The sequence below is a fragment of the Piliocolobus tephrosceles genome, chromosome 4, assembly GCF_002776525.5.
Source record: "Piliocolobus tephrosceles isolate RC106 chromosome 4, ASM277652v3, whole genome shotgun sequence".
Taxonomy (NCBI): domain Eukaryota; kingdom Metazoa; phylum Chordata; class Mammalia; order Primates; family Cercopithecidae; genus Piliocolobus; species Piliocolobus tephrosceles.
In genome coordinates, this window is record NC_045437.1 from 111307292 (window position 1) to 111323313 (window position 16022).

Sequence of the window (16022 nt, forward strand, 5' to 3'; positions counted from 1 at the left end):
TAGGCGTGAGCCACTGTGCCTGGTCAACTGTGCACCTTTCTAGTGGCAATTTGATGACAACAGGTTATCAAAAATTCTACATTTAGTAATATATCCTAGAGAAATAACTGAAGATGGACACAAAGATGTATGTTTCGGGATGGTCACCACATCATTATCACAGTATGTGGTAACAAGAATTTGAAGACAGCCACAGGGGGGGTTAAACAAAATTAGATATACAACAGAGTACTATTTGGCCATTTAAAAAACGATACTGTAGGCCGGACGCGGTAGCTCACGCCTGTAATCCCAGCACTTTGGGAGGCCGAAAGGGGTGGATCACCTGAGGTCAAGAGTTTGAGACTAGCCTGGCCAATATGGTAAAACTCCATCTCAACGAAAAATGCAAAACATAGCTGGGTGTGGTGGCTCATGCCTGTAATCCCAGCTACTCAAGAAGCTGAGGCACGAGAATCACTTGAACCCAGGAGGTAGAGGCTGCAGTGGGCCAAGACTGCACCACTGCACTCCAGCCTGGCCGATAGAGTGAGACTCTGTCTCAAACAAACAAAAAAGTCATCAAATAAATATTTGAAAGGTTGACAAGTGCCAAAGACTTTAAATATATGCGACGTAGGCCGGGCAGGCAGAATTTGCATAGAAGACTTAAATCCAATCTTGAGAAAAATGCACAGAACTTGGCAGCAATGGCGTTTCATGGGATTTAGAGGGCTTCAGGGCCTAACAGACCCGTGTCTTCTTCCTGCTGCATCACTCACCTGCTGAGGCACCTTGGGCAAGTTACTTAACCACTCTAATCAGTTCCCACACTTGCAGATGAGGACACTAACAGCTATCCTAGAGGACAGCTGTGGAGGATTAAATGAGATAATGAAAAGGAATGTTCTCAGCACAATGCCTGTCATAGAGCAGGCCCTGAGGGCAGTGACTGTTATTATTCTCTGAAAATGGAATAGGCTGGCTCCCTAAAAGAGTCAAACAAATGCTGAACAGTCCAGTCCCGTCTGGGAAACTGTGCAGAGGGCTCTTTTGCATTGGCTCAAGGATCCCTAAGACCGTTTCTAGATGCCAAATTCCATGAAGATGACTTACTTGTGTTCTGGCCTGTTTTTGATTTTGAGCCTAAGCATAGCGATCCCAAGGACAAATCCAGACATGGCAAATAATTCGTTAGTCCCACTCTAACAAATTACAAATGTCCCTTGGCCTGGAATCTACAATCTGGCCCAAAATGTATTATTCAGAAAACTGCCCACCTGTATCTGAAGCAGTGATTCCAGGAGTGTACCAGTAGTTCCTTTTCCTCCTGTGAATGCCCTTTGGTTGACAACACCTTTTCAACCTATTTGGCTTGTGTGGCAAGCAGGAATCACTGTCCCCATTTTAAAGAAAAGGAAACTGAGGCTCAGAGAGAGTCAAATCCTGCTCGAGATCATGTGGATAATGAGCAGTAGAGCTCTTTCCAATTAGAAAGGGCTTCATCAGCAAGGAATTGAGAAATGAGTAAATACGAGGGAGTTTTTAAAATCACCAAATCGGCATAACTACTTTTCACTCACTTTAATTCTGGAAGATTTCTGACACTAGTCGCTATATCTGACGCTTCTGGACAAAGTTTCTCCACCAGCTCCAAAGGACCAAAGAAAGATTTATTTTGGCCAATAAAACTCTTCTTAACTAAAAGGAAAAACAAAAGTGTTATTCATAAGAACAGGTTGCAAAATGTCTTCAGGGACCCACAGCCTCTCCCCCAAAAGCCAAGTGAAAGTGAAAGCTGCTAAACTTCACTGCTTAATCCTTTTTTTTTTTTTGAGATGGAGTCTGGCTCTATCGCCCAGGCTAGATAGAGTGCAGTGCGCCATCTCAGCTCACTACAGCCTCTGCCTCCTGGGTTCAAGCAATTCTCTGCCTCAGCCTCCCGAGTAGCTGGGACTACAGGCACGTGTCACCACGTCCGGCTAATTTTTTGTATTTTTTAGTAGAGACAGGGTTTCACCACGTTGGCCAGGCTGGTCTCGATTTCCTGATCTCATGATCCGCCCGCCTCGGCCTCCCAAAGTGCTGGGATTACAGGCGTGAGCCACGGCGCCCGGCCTCATCTAACACTATTAAAGAAACCTGGCTACTAGAAAATTTAAAATTGTCTATGTAGCTTGCATATTTCTATTGTCCAGCGCTGCTCTAGAACGTCGCTTCTGAGGACAGGAACTTTGTCTGTTCCGTACACTGCTGGCACTTCAGCACCTAGAAGGATGTCTGGCACTGACGAAAAAATGCTGAGCAAACACCCAGCCCGAACTTCCACGCTCCCAAACGCCCCCTCAGGCTCACCTTTCAGCCCGTGTTTGAGGCAGTGCTCCATCACCACAAAGAACTGCTGCAAGGGCGCATGCTCCGCATCCAGGCTGCGGCCCAGGCTCAGAGCCGACTGCAGCAAGACCTTGATGCTGAGTTTCATCATGTGCATCAGGTTGGCACGCTCCTCCATCATCTGGCACTTAGACGCTGTGGGGCAGGCGCAGGGATAGCTTCGTTAGTGGACTGAGTGTGGGGAGGTCAGACTCCGGGCCACGGTGAGAAAACGGGTCAGGCAAGAGGCCAGGCGGTCTGCTTAGGGAACAGACGTGCTGGCGGACGGATAACCGGGATTCGCAGGTAAGTAGTCCCTGATCCCTAGAGGCCACAGCCCGCCAGCTGGACAGGGAGCCCTCCAGTCGGAAGAGCCACTCGGCCTCCTGCTCCAGAGGCCTCTCCCAGGCGGCTCCGCGCGTTGCTACGGCGACGGCTCCAGCAAGACTCGCCGCGTTTGGCTTCTCCCGCAACCTCGGTTCCATTTTCGACCAATGGAAGGGCGCTACCTACAGGAAGCCCTGCCCCAAGCTCTTAGAGGGCGTGCTGGGAAAGCGTCCCGCCCCCAGACATTCCTATTGGACGAGTCCAGCTCAAAGCCACGCCTACGGAGCTAGTGGGCACCATTTTGCATCTTTTGGCCCGGAGGGGGGCGGATGCACACCCCGCCCAGAAGGCTTTTCCAGCCTTCTCTCTTGCCGGATAGTGCCAGCCGGGTGCCTGCAGGGAAGCATCTTCCCCTCAGTTCCAGGCTCAAATTATTGTTGCCAATCTTTCGTCCGCTACTACTGGACAATTTTAGGTTTTACGCACACTTCTTTTTTTGGTAAGGAAAACCGTTGGAATCAAATGAATTCAGAGAGTTCCATTTCAACTCCCATTATCTTGTCGCACTGTTTTGAGGGTATAATAAAGACTGTCTGCAATTATCATCAGATATTTATATGTGCTGGCCAAACGTTCTCTTAAACCCAGTAAGCTGGTATCCTAGAAACGAAAAGTTTAGATCCCAAAGAAAGAGTCCTGGCAGGAAAACCCCAGGTGCAAAGCGCGGCCCTCACCCGGGAGCGCGGTTACATTGTGTTCGAAATATTTACCAATTGGATTGGGGGATTTACCAATTGGATTGGGGGCGGGGGATCGTATTGTTTTTGGTTTGCAGCTGTCCAATTACTACTGAGGTTAAATAACTTCTCTTTATTGTCTTCTAGTATTTCTTCTGTGAATTGCTTGCCTTTGTGTTACTGACCTGCATATTTTGGATATTAATCCTTTGTTTACCTGTTTTATTTCACCAGCATTGATTAATATGGACAATTAAAGAGCATATTTATACGTACTACATTTTTATAGTTAACTACAGTTAAATCTAAAAGAACGATAATATTATGGCCGTGAACTTGTAGTAAAGGTCTTAAATAAATATTGAGACATCCTGGGACTAAAAATTCAAAATTATCTCAGCAAAACCCAAGAAGGTAGGCGGAGAGCTGACGGGCAAGAAGAAACAGCCTAAGCATTTCACCTTGGTTGTGGAGAGGGTTAAAAGTGGGTTAAGTAAAGCATTTGGTTGGGGGTGGTATAATTTTTTTTTTTTTTTTTTTTGAGATGGAGTTTCACTCTTGTTGCCCAAGCTGGAGTGCAATGGTGCGATCTTGGCTCACTGCAACCTTCGCCTCCTGAGCTCAAGTGATTCTCTTGCTTCAGCCTCCCGAGTAGCTGGGATTACAGGTGTGTGCCAGCATGCCCGGCTAATTTTGTATTTTTAGTAGAGACGGGATTTCTTCATGTCGGTCGGGCTGGTTTTGAACTCCCAACCTCAGGTGATCCGCCCGCCTCGGTGTTCCAAAGTGCTAAGATTGCAGGCGCGAGCCACCGCGTCAGGCCAGTATAATTATTTTTATACTTCGAGAGAAGCTTATGCATTACATTTATAAATTTTAAAACTTTAATGGATGATTGGCAAAGGAAATACAAGTTGTAAAACTTCATCAAGAGAAGGGAGAAACTCTGAAGAGAGCAATAACCATAAAAGCAATTTGTAAAGATCTATCCTTAAAGACACCAAGCCCAGTTCTATAATCTAGTGGTCTTGAAACTGGAATACATATACAGCAGTCTTGCCAAAGCTACGTATGCCCAGATGTTCTAAGGAACTCAATTTCCAGATTTTCAAGTTTCACAGGCACTCTTTCTCCTCCCTCTAAAGAAGGCCAACTCACTCCATAACCTGTCTTCCTCTTGATACAGTGACCTGGGGTGCACTAGGTTCCACACACCGAATGGAGGGGGAGTCGCCCTTGATGATTAAGTAACCGAAAATGTGAAGACCGATCTTTTACTGCTTTATGGTATTTAGTTAAGCTTGGGCTTGGGGCAGAGGGGTGGTTTCTAACCCTCTGCTTAGGTATCCTGAATTTAGAAAGTTAAATTTTTCTCCCCACAAATCTATGTAATTATGTTCAACCAGTCACTATCCACAACCCTAAGATGTGCCATTAGCTTGATGGCCATTTTCCATAAATTAAACGAGCCCAAACTGCAGCTAAGTTTTTGATGAAAATGGATTTGAAATACATGATAAACTAAAAGTATTTTTGTCAAAAAGTATTGTATTGGCAAAGGTGAATGAAATAAGCAATATTCAGATGTCTGCAACCATTCTGAGTATTCTGGGTTAAAGTGCCTAAGTGAAAGAATAAGGAGTGAAATGATCCCTTGATAAGTCTTTTTTTTTTCTTTTTTTTTTTTGAGACGGACTTTTGCTTTTGTTGCCCAGGATGGAGTGCAATGGTGCGATCTTGGCTCACTGCAACCTCTGCCTCCTGGGTTCAAGAGATTCTTCTGCCTCAGCCTCCCCAGTAGCTGGGATTACAGGCGCCCGCCACCATGCCCGGCTAATTTTTTGTATTTTTAGTAGAGATGGGGTTTCACTATGTTGGCCAGGGTGGTCTTGAACTCCTGACCTCAGGCGATCCACCCACCTCAGCCTCCCAAAGTGCTGGGATTATAGGCGTGAGCCACCATGCCTGGCTCACACTTGATAAGTCTTGGTAAAATTTTTTTTTTGGTAACTCCCAAAAGTTGAGAAATTTCCTTAATATGATTAGGCTGCAGGTCAGGTAATTTTCAGTTATTTGCGTTGAATGAAAATAAGGGAACAAAAAATAATTTTTGGCATTAGATCAGTGTGATTTGGGGCATGTAACTTGGAAAGAGTTCAGAGATGACCAACATTACTAAAACAAACAAACAAACAAAAAACAGGACTAAAACTGATGCTGAATTCTATCACACTTTAGCAGTAAATCATATGTATTTGTCTACAGATATATGCTAATAACAAAAACCAACACCATTCATCTCATTAAGAGATGCAATTCATTGGCTGGGCGTGGTGGCTCACGCCTGTAATCCAGCACTTTGGGAGGCTGAGGCAGGTGGATCACAAGGTCAGGAGTTCGAGATCAGCCTGGCCAACATGGTAAAACCCCGTCTCTACTAAAAATACAAAAATTAGCTGGGCGTGCTGGCACACACCTGTAGTCCCAGCTACTGGGGAGGCTGAGGTGGGAGAACTGCTTGAACCCAGGAGGCGTAGCTTGCAGGGAGCCGAGATTGCGCCACTGCACTCCAGGCTGGGCAACAGAATGAGACCCTGTCTCAAAAAAAAAATGCAATTCAAGAAAAATTTATGAATAATTCTTTATAAAAATTATATTTATGTTCCTGTTACCAATGTAGCATTACTAATAAACTTAATAATTCACTCCAGAAGAAAAATTTTTATACACTTAGAGCTTTAGTCATAATAAAAATTTATTAAACTTTAACTTATTTACATACTTTTTGCTGAGACTTATAGGATGACCAATAACACTTTTAAAAACATACAAATCTATTACATTAATTCTATGGCAGAAGTGAAATGGAAATTCACGTTCAATGAATAAAAGGAAAATGTAAAATTTTCAAATATTAAATAACTTCCTATTTTAAAGATGGATGGTGGTAATTATCAGTTCATTAAGGTATTTACATACCACTTGATACATTTCAAAACACAATGTAACAGTTTTATTTTAAAAAGTCAATATTTACACTATGCCAGAAAATGAATTCTGAGCAACTTTAAAATATGATGAAGAATCTTATATGTTAACTTTAAAAGTTGGAGTTTTCAGCTGAGAGCAGTGTCTCATGCCTGTAATCCCAGCACTTTGGGAGGCCAAGGCGGGCATATCACTTGAGGCGGGCAGGTCACTTGAGGTCAGGAGTTCGAGACCAGGCTGGCCAATGTGGTGAAACCCTGTCTCTACTAAAAATACAAAAAATTATCTGGGCGTGGTGGTGCATGCTTGTAGTCCCAGCTACTTGGGAGGCTGAGGCAGGAGAATCACTTGAACCTGGGAGGTAGAGGTTGCAGTGAACCGAGATCTCGCCACTGCACTCCAGCCTGGGTGACAAGAGCGAAACTCTGGCTCAAAAAAAAAAAAAAAAAAAAAGGCAGTTTTCTTAGGGGGTTACATGAGCAAAAAATGTTAAGACCAGTGTTCCAGGCAATCAGCGCTGAGTGGTGCTGTCTCTGGAAGTGCTGCTGGCAAGTGTTCTGCCATCTCATGCATCCTCTACTATGGGTGACCTGTTCCCATTAGTACTCAAGTTAGAGGCATGGAAAATTAAACCCGGAACGATCTTTTAGCGGTTCCATCTCTCAATTGTACTGGCTTTATGACCTTGGCCAAACCATTCACATCTCTAAGTTTCATTAATAATAGTTCAACATGACACACAGAATATCACGAAGTTCTACACCTATTGAATTGCTAAATAAATTGCCAGGCCAGTCTCTTGACTGGCAATAAGTGACAAGCCCATTGCTTGCCTGGGCTCAAGCAGTCCTCTCTTGTTGGCCTTTCAAAGTACTGGGATTACAGGCGTGAGCCACCTGCACCCCGCCAACATGTTAATTCTTAAAACATGCATGTTTGTTACTCATCCTTTAGGAAGCATTTCTCTGAAAAGCAAGATGTATTCCTTGTGGGTTCATCCTATTGTTTGTGTGGAAACAGCCAGTGTTGAGAGAGGAAAGCACATGTGTGATGTGCAGAAAAGCTCAAAGATACAATAGCACTGGGGAAAATTTTTGGAAGGAGGATTTAGTATTTGCCCATTTTTTTTTTTTTTTTTTTTTTTTGAGACAGAGTTTCACTCTTGTTGTCCAGGCTGGAGTGCAGTGGCGCGATCTTGACTCACTGCAACTTCTGCCTCCCGGTTTCAAGCAATTTTCCTGCCTCAGTCTCTCGAGTAGCTAGGATTACAGGTGTGTGCCACCATGTCCATCTAATTTTTGTATTTTTAGTAGAGATGGGGTTTCACCATGTTGGCCAGGCTGGTCTCGAACTCCTGACCTTAAGTGATCCACCCGCCTCGGCCTCCCAAAGTGCTGGGATTACAGGCATGAGCTACCATGCCTGTCCAAATGTGCTTTTGTATGGTTTGATTTTTAAAAATCATGTTCACTTATTACCTTAAAAAAAAATCCCCCAGAACCAAATAGGACACCCATGGACAATGCAACCACATACCAGACCCCACATGGGACAACCTTTTTTTTTTTTTTTTTTGAGACGGAGTTTCACTCTTGTTGCTCAGGCTGGAGTGCAATGGCGCGATCTTGGCTCACTGCAACCTCCGCCTCCCAGGTTCAAGAGATTCTCCTGCCTCAGCCTCCTGAGTAGCTGGGATTACAGGCATGCACCACCACACCTGGCTAATTTTGTATTTTTAGTAGACATGGGGTTTCTCCATGTTGGTCAGGCTGGTCTCAAACTCCCGACCTCAGGTGATCCACCCACCTCGGCCTCCCAAAGTGCTGGTATTACAGGCGTGAGCTACTGTGCCTGACCGGGACATTTTAAAACAAGTATTCAAAACACTCTGCAGCATTTCCTTTAGCTTCTACCATTGAAAAAATATTATCCAGCAAGAGTGCTGCTCGCATTCAATCTCTGCTCCTAAACTGCTCCCTCTGAAAGTCCTGCCTGTCCACAGTGCTTGTGTAGGTAGATCAGTGGGGAAATAGACCATGAGCCAGCCTTGGGCCTGGGCCTGGCTGAAGTGGTGTCACTGTCTTTCTTCCAACCTGTTTTTCTTGTGTCGCTGCAGAGCATACCGCCCTTGGCCCATTTCCTTTCCCCACCTCTGCTCCTGTCCTACCTGATGGCTTCAAATCCTGGTGACCTTCGGGACCAGCCACATGGCTCTACCCAGCAGTTCCCCAGATTTCATCTCTTTTTAAGCCATGGTCACCATTTTTGCTAGAGTGAGTGGCAGTTATTAATACTTTCCTTAAATCGAGTTAATTATTATTATTTTTTGAGACAGTCTTGCAGTGGAATGGTCTTGGCTTACTGCAAACTCCGCCTCCCAGGTTCAAGCAATTCTCCTGCCTCAGCCTCCTGAGTAACTGGGATTACAGGTGTGCACCACCATGCCCGGGTAATTTTTGTATTTTTTTTTTAGTAGAGATGGGGTTTCACCATGTTGGCCAGGTTGGTCTCGAACTCCTGACCTCAGGTGATCCACCCGCCTTGGCCTCCCAAAATGCTGGGATTACAAGTGTGAGCCACCATGCCCGGCCTAGTTTTTTTTAAATCCATATGGGGCATATATATTGACATTTTGCAGTTGGTGAAGTTATTTCTCTTTAATTCAGTTTACCTCTTTATAAAACAGGGATAATAATGGTACTCATCACTCTGTGCCATCTGCATAATTTACAAGGCTCAGTGCAAAATTCCTGGCCTGGAGCAGAGCGCGGAAGTCAGACTCCCCCTTACTACAGCCCTAATGGATTGCAACTTCCCTGCAGGGATGGGGCGGGTGAGAGGCCCTGCCCACTTGCCTGCCTAATGTCCTGTGGCACCCACCACCCTGCCCTGAGATTCAGAGGGTGCAATCCCAACGCTGCCTGGGCAAGAGTGGGATCAGGGAGGCTAGGGAGAAGCCCCAGGGCAGCTCTAGGGGGCAAGGGCAGCTGAGAACCTGTCCCATTGGCCTTCACTTAAAAAACACAAATTCAAAGATAAAATTAAGAATTTCAAGCATGGGATACTTCTGAGTGCCTGGCCCTTTCCACCAGAGTGATCAAAGCCTGCATTGACCGTACACCCATGAAGCTAGTCCTGCTATCACATAGGGTTGTTGTGAGGAATAAATGAATACTTGTACAGATTTAAGACTAATGCCTGGCACCTTTGAAGGACAATATAAGTGTTGGCTATTGTTTGTATCACTTCCATAGACGGAAAACAGGTATTTTTCAAATATGCATTTGTTCAGCAAACACTTACTATTCTGTGCCAGGTACTGACACATTTCATTTTATCTTTTTGTTTCCTTGATTCTGCATTAAAGGAAAGAAATTCTATCAGGGAAGAATTAACATTTATTATTTGCTTACTCCTGCCACGAAATATCTAAGAGGCCTCCAGGGGATGCCATGCCTTGACTTTCAGTATTGACTGTCAACGAGTATGCAATTCAGCATCCACTGATGTGTGGAAATCTCCGGAAAAGGTGTCAAGCTAGAGGGAAGTAGATTCCCGGGCTGCACAGGCTCGCATCACCCTTTAATACTACTTTCCACTGCCAGGATCTCAAAACCAGTCAGCCTTTCAACTTTACTCATTAATCATTTTTGACCACTGGAAATCTCACAATTCACTACCTGGGGGTCAGTGCGTCTACAGCAAAGGTACCAGTGGATGGGGAGGAATCAGGAGGCCTCAAGGATGTGCTATGATGCTCCTTGGAAGGCACCACCACCTTTCCTCAGCTCTGTCCCAGCATTTTCTATGAAGTTGGCAATGTTCTATGCTATGCTCTCTCATACAGTAGCCACTGGCCACCCACAGGCTACTGAGCACTTAAAACGTGGCCGCTGTAATCGAGGAACTCAGGTTTTTTTTTTTGTTTTGTTTTGTTTTTGAGACGGAGTCTCGCTCTGTCACGCATGCTGGAGTGCAGTGGTGCGATCTCGGCTCACTGCAACCTCCGCCTCCCGGGTTCAAGCGATTCTCCTGCCTCAGCCTCCTGAGTAGCTGGGACTACAGGTGCATGCCACCACGCCCAGCCAATTTTTTGTATTTTTAGTAGAGACGGGGTTTCACCGTGTTGGCCAAGATGGTCTCGATCTCTTCACCTCGTGATCCGCCCGCCTCGGCCTCCCAAAGTGCTGGGATTACAGGCGTGAACCACCGCTCCCGGCCGAGGAACTCAATTTTTAATTCAATTTAAAAGTACTCAATTTCAATTTGATTCAGTTAGAAATCGAGGAATTCGGCTGCGGGCGGTGGCTCAAGCCTGTAGTCCCAGCATTTTGGGAGGCCGAGGCAGGTGTATCACGAAGTCAGGAGTTCAAGACCAGCCTTGCCAAGATGGTGAAACCCCGTTTCTACCAAAAATACGGGGCCGGGGGGTGGCTCATGCCGAGCATGGTGGTGGGCACCTGTAGTCCCAGCTACTCGGGAGGCTGAGGCGGGAGGATAGCTTGAACCCAGGAGGCAGGGGTGGCAGTGAGCCGAGATCACACCACTGCACTCCAGCCTGGGCGACAGAGCAAGACTCGGTCTCAAAATAAATAAATAAATAACAAAAAACAAACACACAAAAACATATGCGTGCTGCTGTATTGGATAGCACAGCTCTGGATGTCTGGCGTTGGAGGGCTAAGTTAAAGTCTTACTATCACTGATATGCTGGCACTCTATTCATTACAAGGGCTGAAAAGTCCTTCAGAGATCATCGGGTGGCTGTAAAATCCCCATCTCAAAGGCAGAGGTGAGAGGAGGCGCCCCTGGTCCGCTGCGCGCAGGGCCCGCGCTCTCCCGACACCCGCCAGCGCTCCACTCCCGCACTGAGCGGCTGAAAAGCAGAACAGTGCTGGCTCCGTGCCGTGTGTGGAGTTACTACAGAGTTTCGAAGCCCGGACGCGCACACGTCCTTCACCTAGTTAGTGGGAGAGCATAGAGGCGCGGGAGCCGGAGCGCGCTCAGGCACGCGGGGCTGCGGGGGGCGGTCTCGGCTGGGCCGCCGGAGTAAAGACCCACGCGCGGCCAGGCGCCGTCCGCCGGCCAACAAACAGCTCGCGTCACCTCCCCGACTAGCCAGCGCCCTCCCAGCCCGGCCCCCACCGCGCCCGCGCAAGCGACCAGCGGGGACACGCGGGTCCGCCGCGGGACAGACCCGGCCCGAGCCTACCTGCGCGCGCCGTGCCGTCCCCGCTGTCCCCGCCGCCCAGCCCCGCGGCCGCGCGCAGCGCGCTCCCGCAGCTCGCCGACAGGTTCCCGGTGGCCCTGCGTGCCAGGGTCAGGATGGGCGCCGACCAGCCCTCCGCCGCCCGTGGCCTCGTTGCGCTCCGCAGGTCGCCCGGGCCGGGCAGCTGGCTTCGGTCCACGATCTCAAACTCTTCTCCCGGCTCCAGCTCTGACCCAGGCCCCGGCCCCGGCTCCAGCTCCCGCCCAGCAGTGCAGCCGCCTTCCCCGTCGGCCATCTTGGCCGTGTCACGTGACCCAGCGGGGTGGGCGCGGCCGGACACCGCCTTTCCCTTCGTTAGGCTAGATTGTTCTTCCTCTTCACCTCCCGCCTCGCCTTCCTTCAGCTTGGAAAGGTTCAGGAAGGTCCAATAACATAAAAAGTGTGCATATTCCCTGCCGCCGGCAGGACGTGTTCGCGGCGAAGTTCCTCTTGAACTTTCTCCCAGGACCGTTGTGCCCCCTGCGGCGCTTCGCGGGGTCCCGTGGCCGTCGTTTTCTTTGTGACACCGTTTCCTCTTTTAAATTTTCATTTCATGTTCTATATTTTCCAATTCGTCATTTTTCTGCAGCACTCATCAGAACAAGCCCCGAAAGGGCAACTAAGGAAACGCACAGGCGAGGCAGGAAAGCGGGAATTTTTTTTTTTTTTAAATGACTATGACGGCTTGGCAAGAAAGAGTGCACGATAGTGGACCGGAAATCAGAGCTGGCTTCTCCTATTAGTTAAGTGGGATAACAAAAAGCCGACCTCATTATTAACCAAGATTTGCAGTAAGGACCACATGGCAGATGTTAGCGATTGTGACTACTATCTCTAGTATCCAACTATGTGGCCTGGCTAAGTCACTATACACTCAGTCTGTTTCCTCACTTGGAAAAGAAGGGAATTTCACTAAATACAAAGGAAAATTTTGGACGGGTGCGGTGGCTCACGCCTGTAATCCCAGCACTTTGGAAGGCCCAGGCGGGCGGATCACTTGACACCAGGAGTTCAGACCAGCTTGGCCAACAGGAGGAAACCCCATCTCTACTAAAATACCAAAAAAAAAAAAAAAAAAAAAGGCCGGACATTGTGGCGGGGCAGCTGCACTCCTAGCTCCCTGGGGGGCTGAGAGTGGGAGGATCGCTTGAGCCCAGGAGGTCAAGCCCATAGTGAGCGGAGATCATGGCCACTACACTCCAGGATGGGCGACAAAGTGAGACCCTCTCTCAAAAAAACACTAAAATTTCACTAGCACTTAACACTTTGCAAAGTGAGGCGACATGAGCCACACCAAACCAGCAGAACTGTTTTGATTCCCAGAATGTTTAAAAATCTTAAAAGTTGTTGCCGATATGTAGAAATCAAAAGATTCACATAAGAATCTGGATTTTAGCTTTCTCTGGAATCACTGGAAGGTTTGGTAAGTCATGGTATATTCCCTGATGGCAACAAATTTGGGAATGAACTGTGCTGCCCCTTTGGAAGCCCACCTGCTCCCTGGACCTGTCTTGGTCCAGCCCAGTTCACTAGGTTGCATGGTATGTCTGTTCCCTGAAAGGCCAGTTCTCAGTGAAGGGATACCACTTCATCTAGGAGTGTTTTGGGAATTTGTGGAATGGCACAATCTCAGCTCACTGCAACCTCTGCCTCCCGGTTCAAGCGATTTTCCAGCCTCAGCCCGTAAGCTGGGACTACAGGCATCTGCCGCCACACTCGGAATTTTTGTATTTTTAGTAGAGACAGGGTTTAGCCATGTTGATCAGGTTGATCTCAAACTCCTAGCCTCAAGTGATCCGCCCACCTCAACCTCCCAAAATGCTAGGATTGCAGGTGTCAGCCACCATGCCCGGCCAGTGAAATCATTTTCTAAACGATGCGATATGAAGTTTTCTTGCCAAAAATGTTTGCCTAGGCTGGGCATGGTGGCTCACGCCTGTAGTCTCAGGACTTTGGGAGGTCGTGGTGGACAGATTGCTTTGAGTCAGTAGAGACCAGCCTGGGCAACATGGTGAAACCCTGTCTCTACAAAAAACAAAAACTAGCCAGGCGTGGTGGCTGGCACCTGTGATCCCAGCTACTTGGGAGGCTGAGGCTGGAGGATTGCTTGAGTCCGGGAAGTGGAGGTTGAAGTGAGCCAAGATCGTGCCACTGCACTCCTGCCTGGGTTACAGAGCGAGACTCCGTTTCAAAAAAAAAAAAAAAAAAAGTGTGCTTAAAAACACATCGGATATCTGGAGCAGCACTGTCCAGCAGAACCTTCTGAGGAGATGGGAATGTTCTCCCTCTGCACTGTCCAGTATGACAGCCAGTGGCCACAAGCAGCTACTGAGCACTTGAAATGTGGTTTGCCTGACTGAGGAGCTGAATTTTACTTCAGTTCAGTTAATTTAAATTTATATGTGGCTAGTGACTACCGTACTGGCCAGCACAGCTTGAGATCTAGCTTTTAGTTTGCAGAAAATGTAGAGGAGAAAGGAGGAAGTTAAAACAGCACCTGTTGTAAACCCCAAGAACAACCCCGATGAGATCAGAGCAATCTGCTGGGAAAGACATTTTTTTAGTTGGGGAACTTTGAATATGGACTAGATATTCTAGATAACATTATGGAATCACTGTAAATTCTGTTAAATGTGATAATGGATTATGCTTACGTAGGAAACTGCCCTTTTTCTTTTATTTTTTTTTGAGACGGAGTCTCGCTCTGTCGCCCAGGCTGAAGTGCAGTGGCGTGATCTTGGTTCACTGCAAGCTCCACCTCCCGGGTTCATGCCATTCTCCTGCCTCAGCCTCCCGAGTAGCTGGGACTACAGGTGCCCACCACCATGCCGGCTAATTTTTTGTATTTTTAGTAGAGACAGGGTTTCACTGTGTTAGCCAGGACGGTCTGGATCTCCTGAGCTCGTGATCCACTCACCTTAGCCTCCCAGAATGTTGGGATTACAGGCGTGAGCCACTGCGTCTGGACTGAACTGGATAATTTTTATACTTTTTCTATTTTCTTGTACAGCACACAGTCCAGTAGAAATGTAATGCAAGAACACACATGATTAATGTTTGTAGTAGCCACTTAAAAAAGTAAAGAGAAATATGTGCAATGAATTTTAATAATATATTTAATTCAGTATGTCCTAAGTAGTGTCATTTCAACATGTTATCAACATAAACATGAATGAAATATTTCACCTTCTATTTTTGCACGTTTTTGAAATCTGATATTTTATATTGATAGCACTTCCTAATTCAGACACGAAATTTTCATAAGAAATACATGATTTGTATTTAGGTTTCATACAATTTACAATTCAAAAAGTAGATTCACATACGCGAATCGTTTCAAACATACCTCTCGGCCCAGCGCCTCGCCCGTCCTCGCCCGGTGAAGTCAGCCCTGACTGCAGCCTGCGGAGCACCCGCCCGTTGTCCCCGGAGAGGGCGCCTCGGACGCAAGCGCAGAGCCCCGGGGAGGGGCGGGAAGCCGGAGGAGAGCGAGGGGGCCGAGGACGGCGATGGGGGCGAGGCAGGACGAGGAGGGGCGAGGGGGGCGAGCGCCGGGCCGCCTGCAGCCGGAGAGTGCCGCCCCTCCTGAAAGCCCTGGGCCGGTGGAATGAGGACCCGCGCTGACAAAGGGCAGGATGCAGAAGACTCCTCAGGAGTGACTTTGGAGCGGAGACCACCTTCGGGAAGCTCCGCCTCAGATTCGGGTCCACAGACACGGCGGCCTCAGACTGGGCGCCCGGGGAAGAAAGAGGCAGCGGCTGTGAGCACCGCGGTGAGGAAACCAGGCTCCTGCGATCCCCAGGCCTTAAGCCCCAACCCCAGAGCATTTGGGAGCAGGTCTGCGTCTGGGACCAGCACACTCCCGACGGGAGCTCTGCCTTTCTGGGGTCCTCCAGCTAAAGGATGTGATTTGAAAGAAACCCACTCTGTAGACCTCGAAAGCAGCGGGGAGCCCCAAGCACTCGGCGGGATGGGGGGACTTTGATGTGGCTCCTGCGCAGCCACCCGGCACCGCGTGGATTGCAGGCGCAGGACAAGCTTGAGTGGACTGTGGATTCGCTGAGCCCCCCAGAGGCTCCTCGCCCTGGGTCACCTGTGCCGCCTGGGACCACCCAGAGAAACCTTCCTCCTGTCAGGAGAGGCGCAGGCCGGGCGCCAGGCCTGAGTGTGCCCTGGACGGGGATTTCTCTGTGAACAGCGCATCATCCCATCATATCCATGTTATCTTAGCCTCATTGTCTGAAGAAACACGAATTTCATGCACAAGCGTGGATTTTTGCGTATTTTACATTGTAAATAGAACTAACTCCAAGGAAGTTGGAACTTGAAGCAGGCTCCAAGCAAACTTACTGCGTCATCCCCCACCGTCC

General features: G+C 47.9%; 1 protein-coding gene across 2 annotated transcripts in view; it reads right to left on the minus strand.

The window, feature by feature from the left end:
• Positions 1-11938, minus strand: part of RUFY1 (RUN and FYVE domain containing 1) — a 64198-nt gene extending 52260 nt beyond the window's left edge. Inside the window, exons 1-3 of one of the 2 annotated variants that reach the window (XM_023193658.2) lie at positions 11617-11938; positions 2335-2508; positions 1563-1680 (exon numbers count right to left, since the gene is read on the minus strand). In XM_023193658.2, the coding sequence (XP_023049426.1) occupies positions 1563-1680; positions 2335-2508; positions 11617-11908 (584 nt within the window). In that variant the 5' untranslated portion in view covers positions 11909-11938. The remainder of the gene's footprint in view (positions 1-1562; positions 1681-2334; positions 2509-11616) is intronic. The other variant, XM_023193657.2, reaches the window with a different exon arrangement.
• Positions 11939-16022: the final 4084 nt, after the last annotated feature.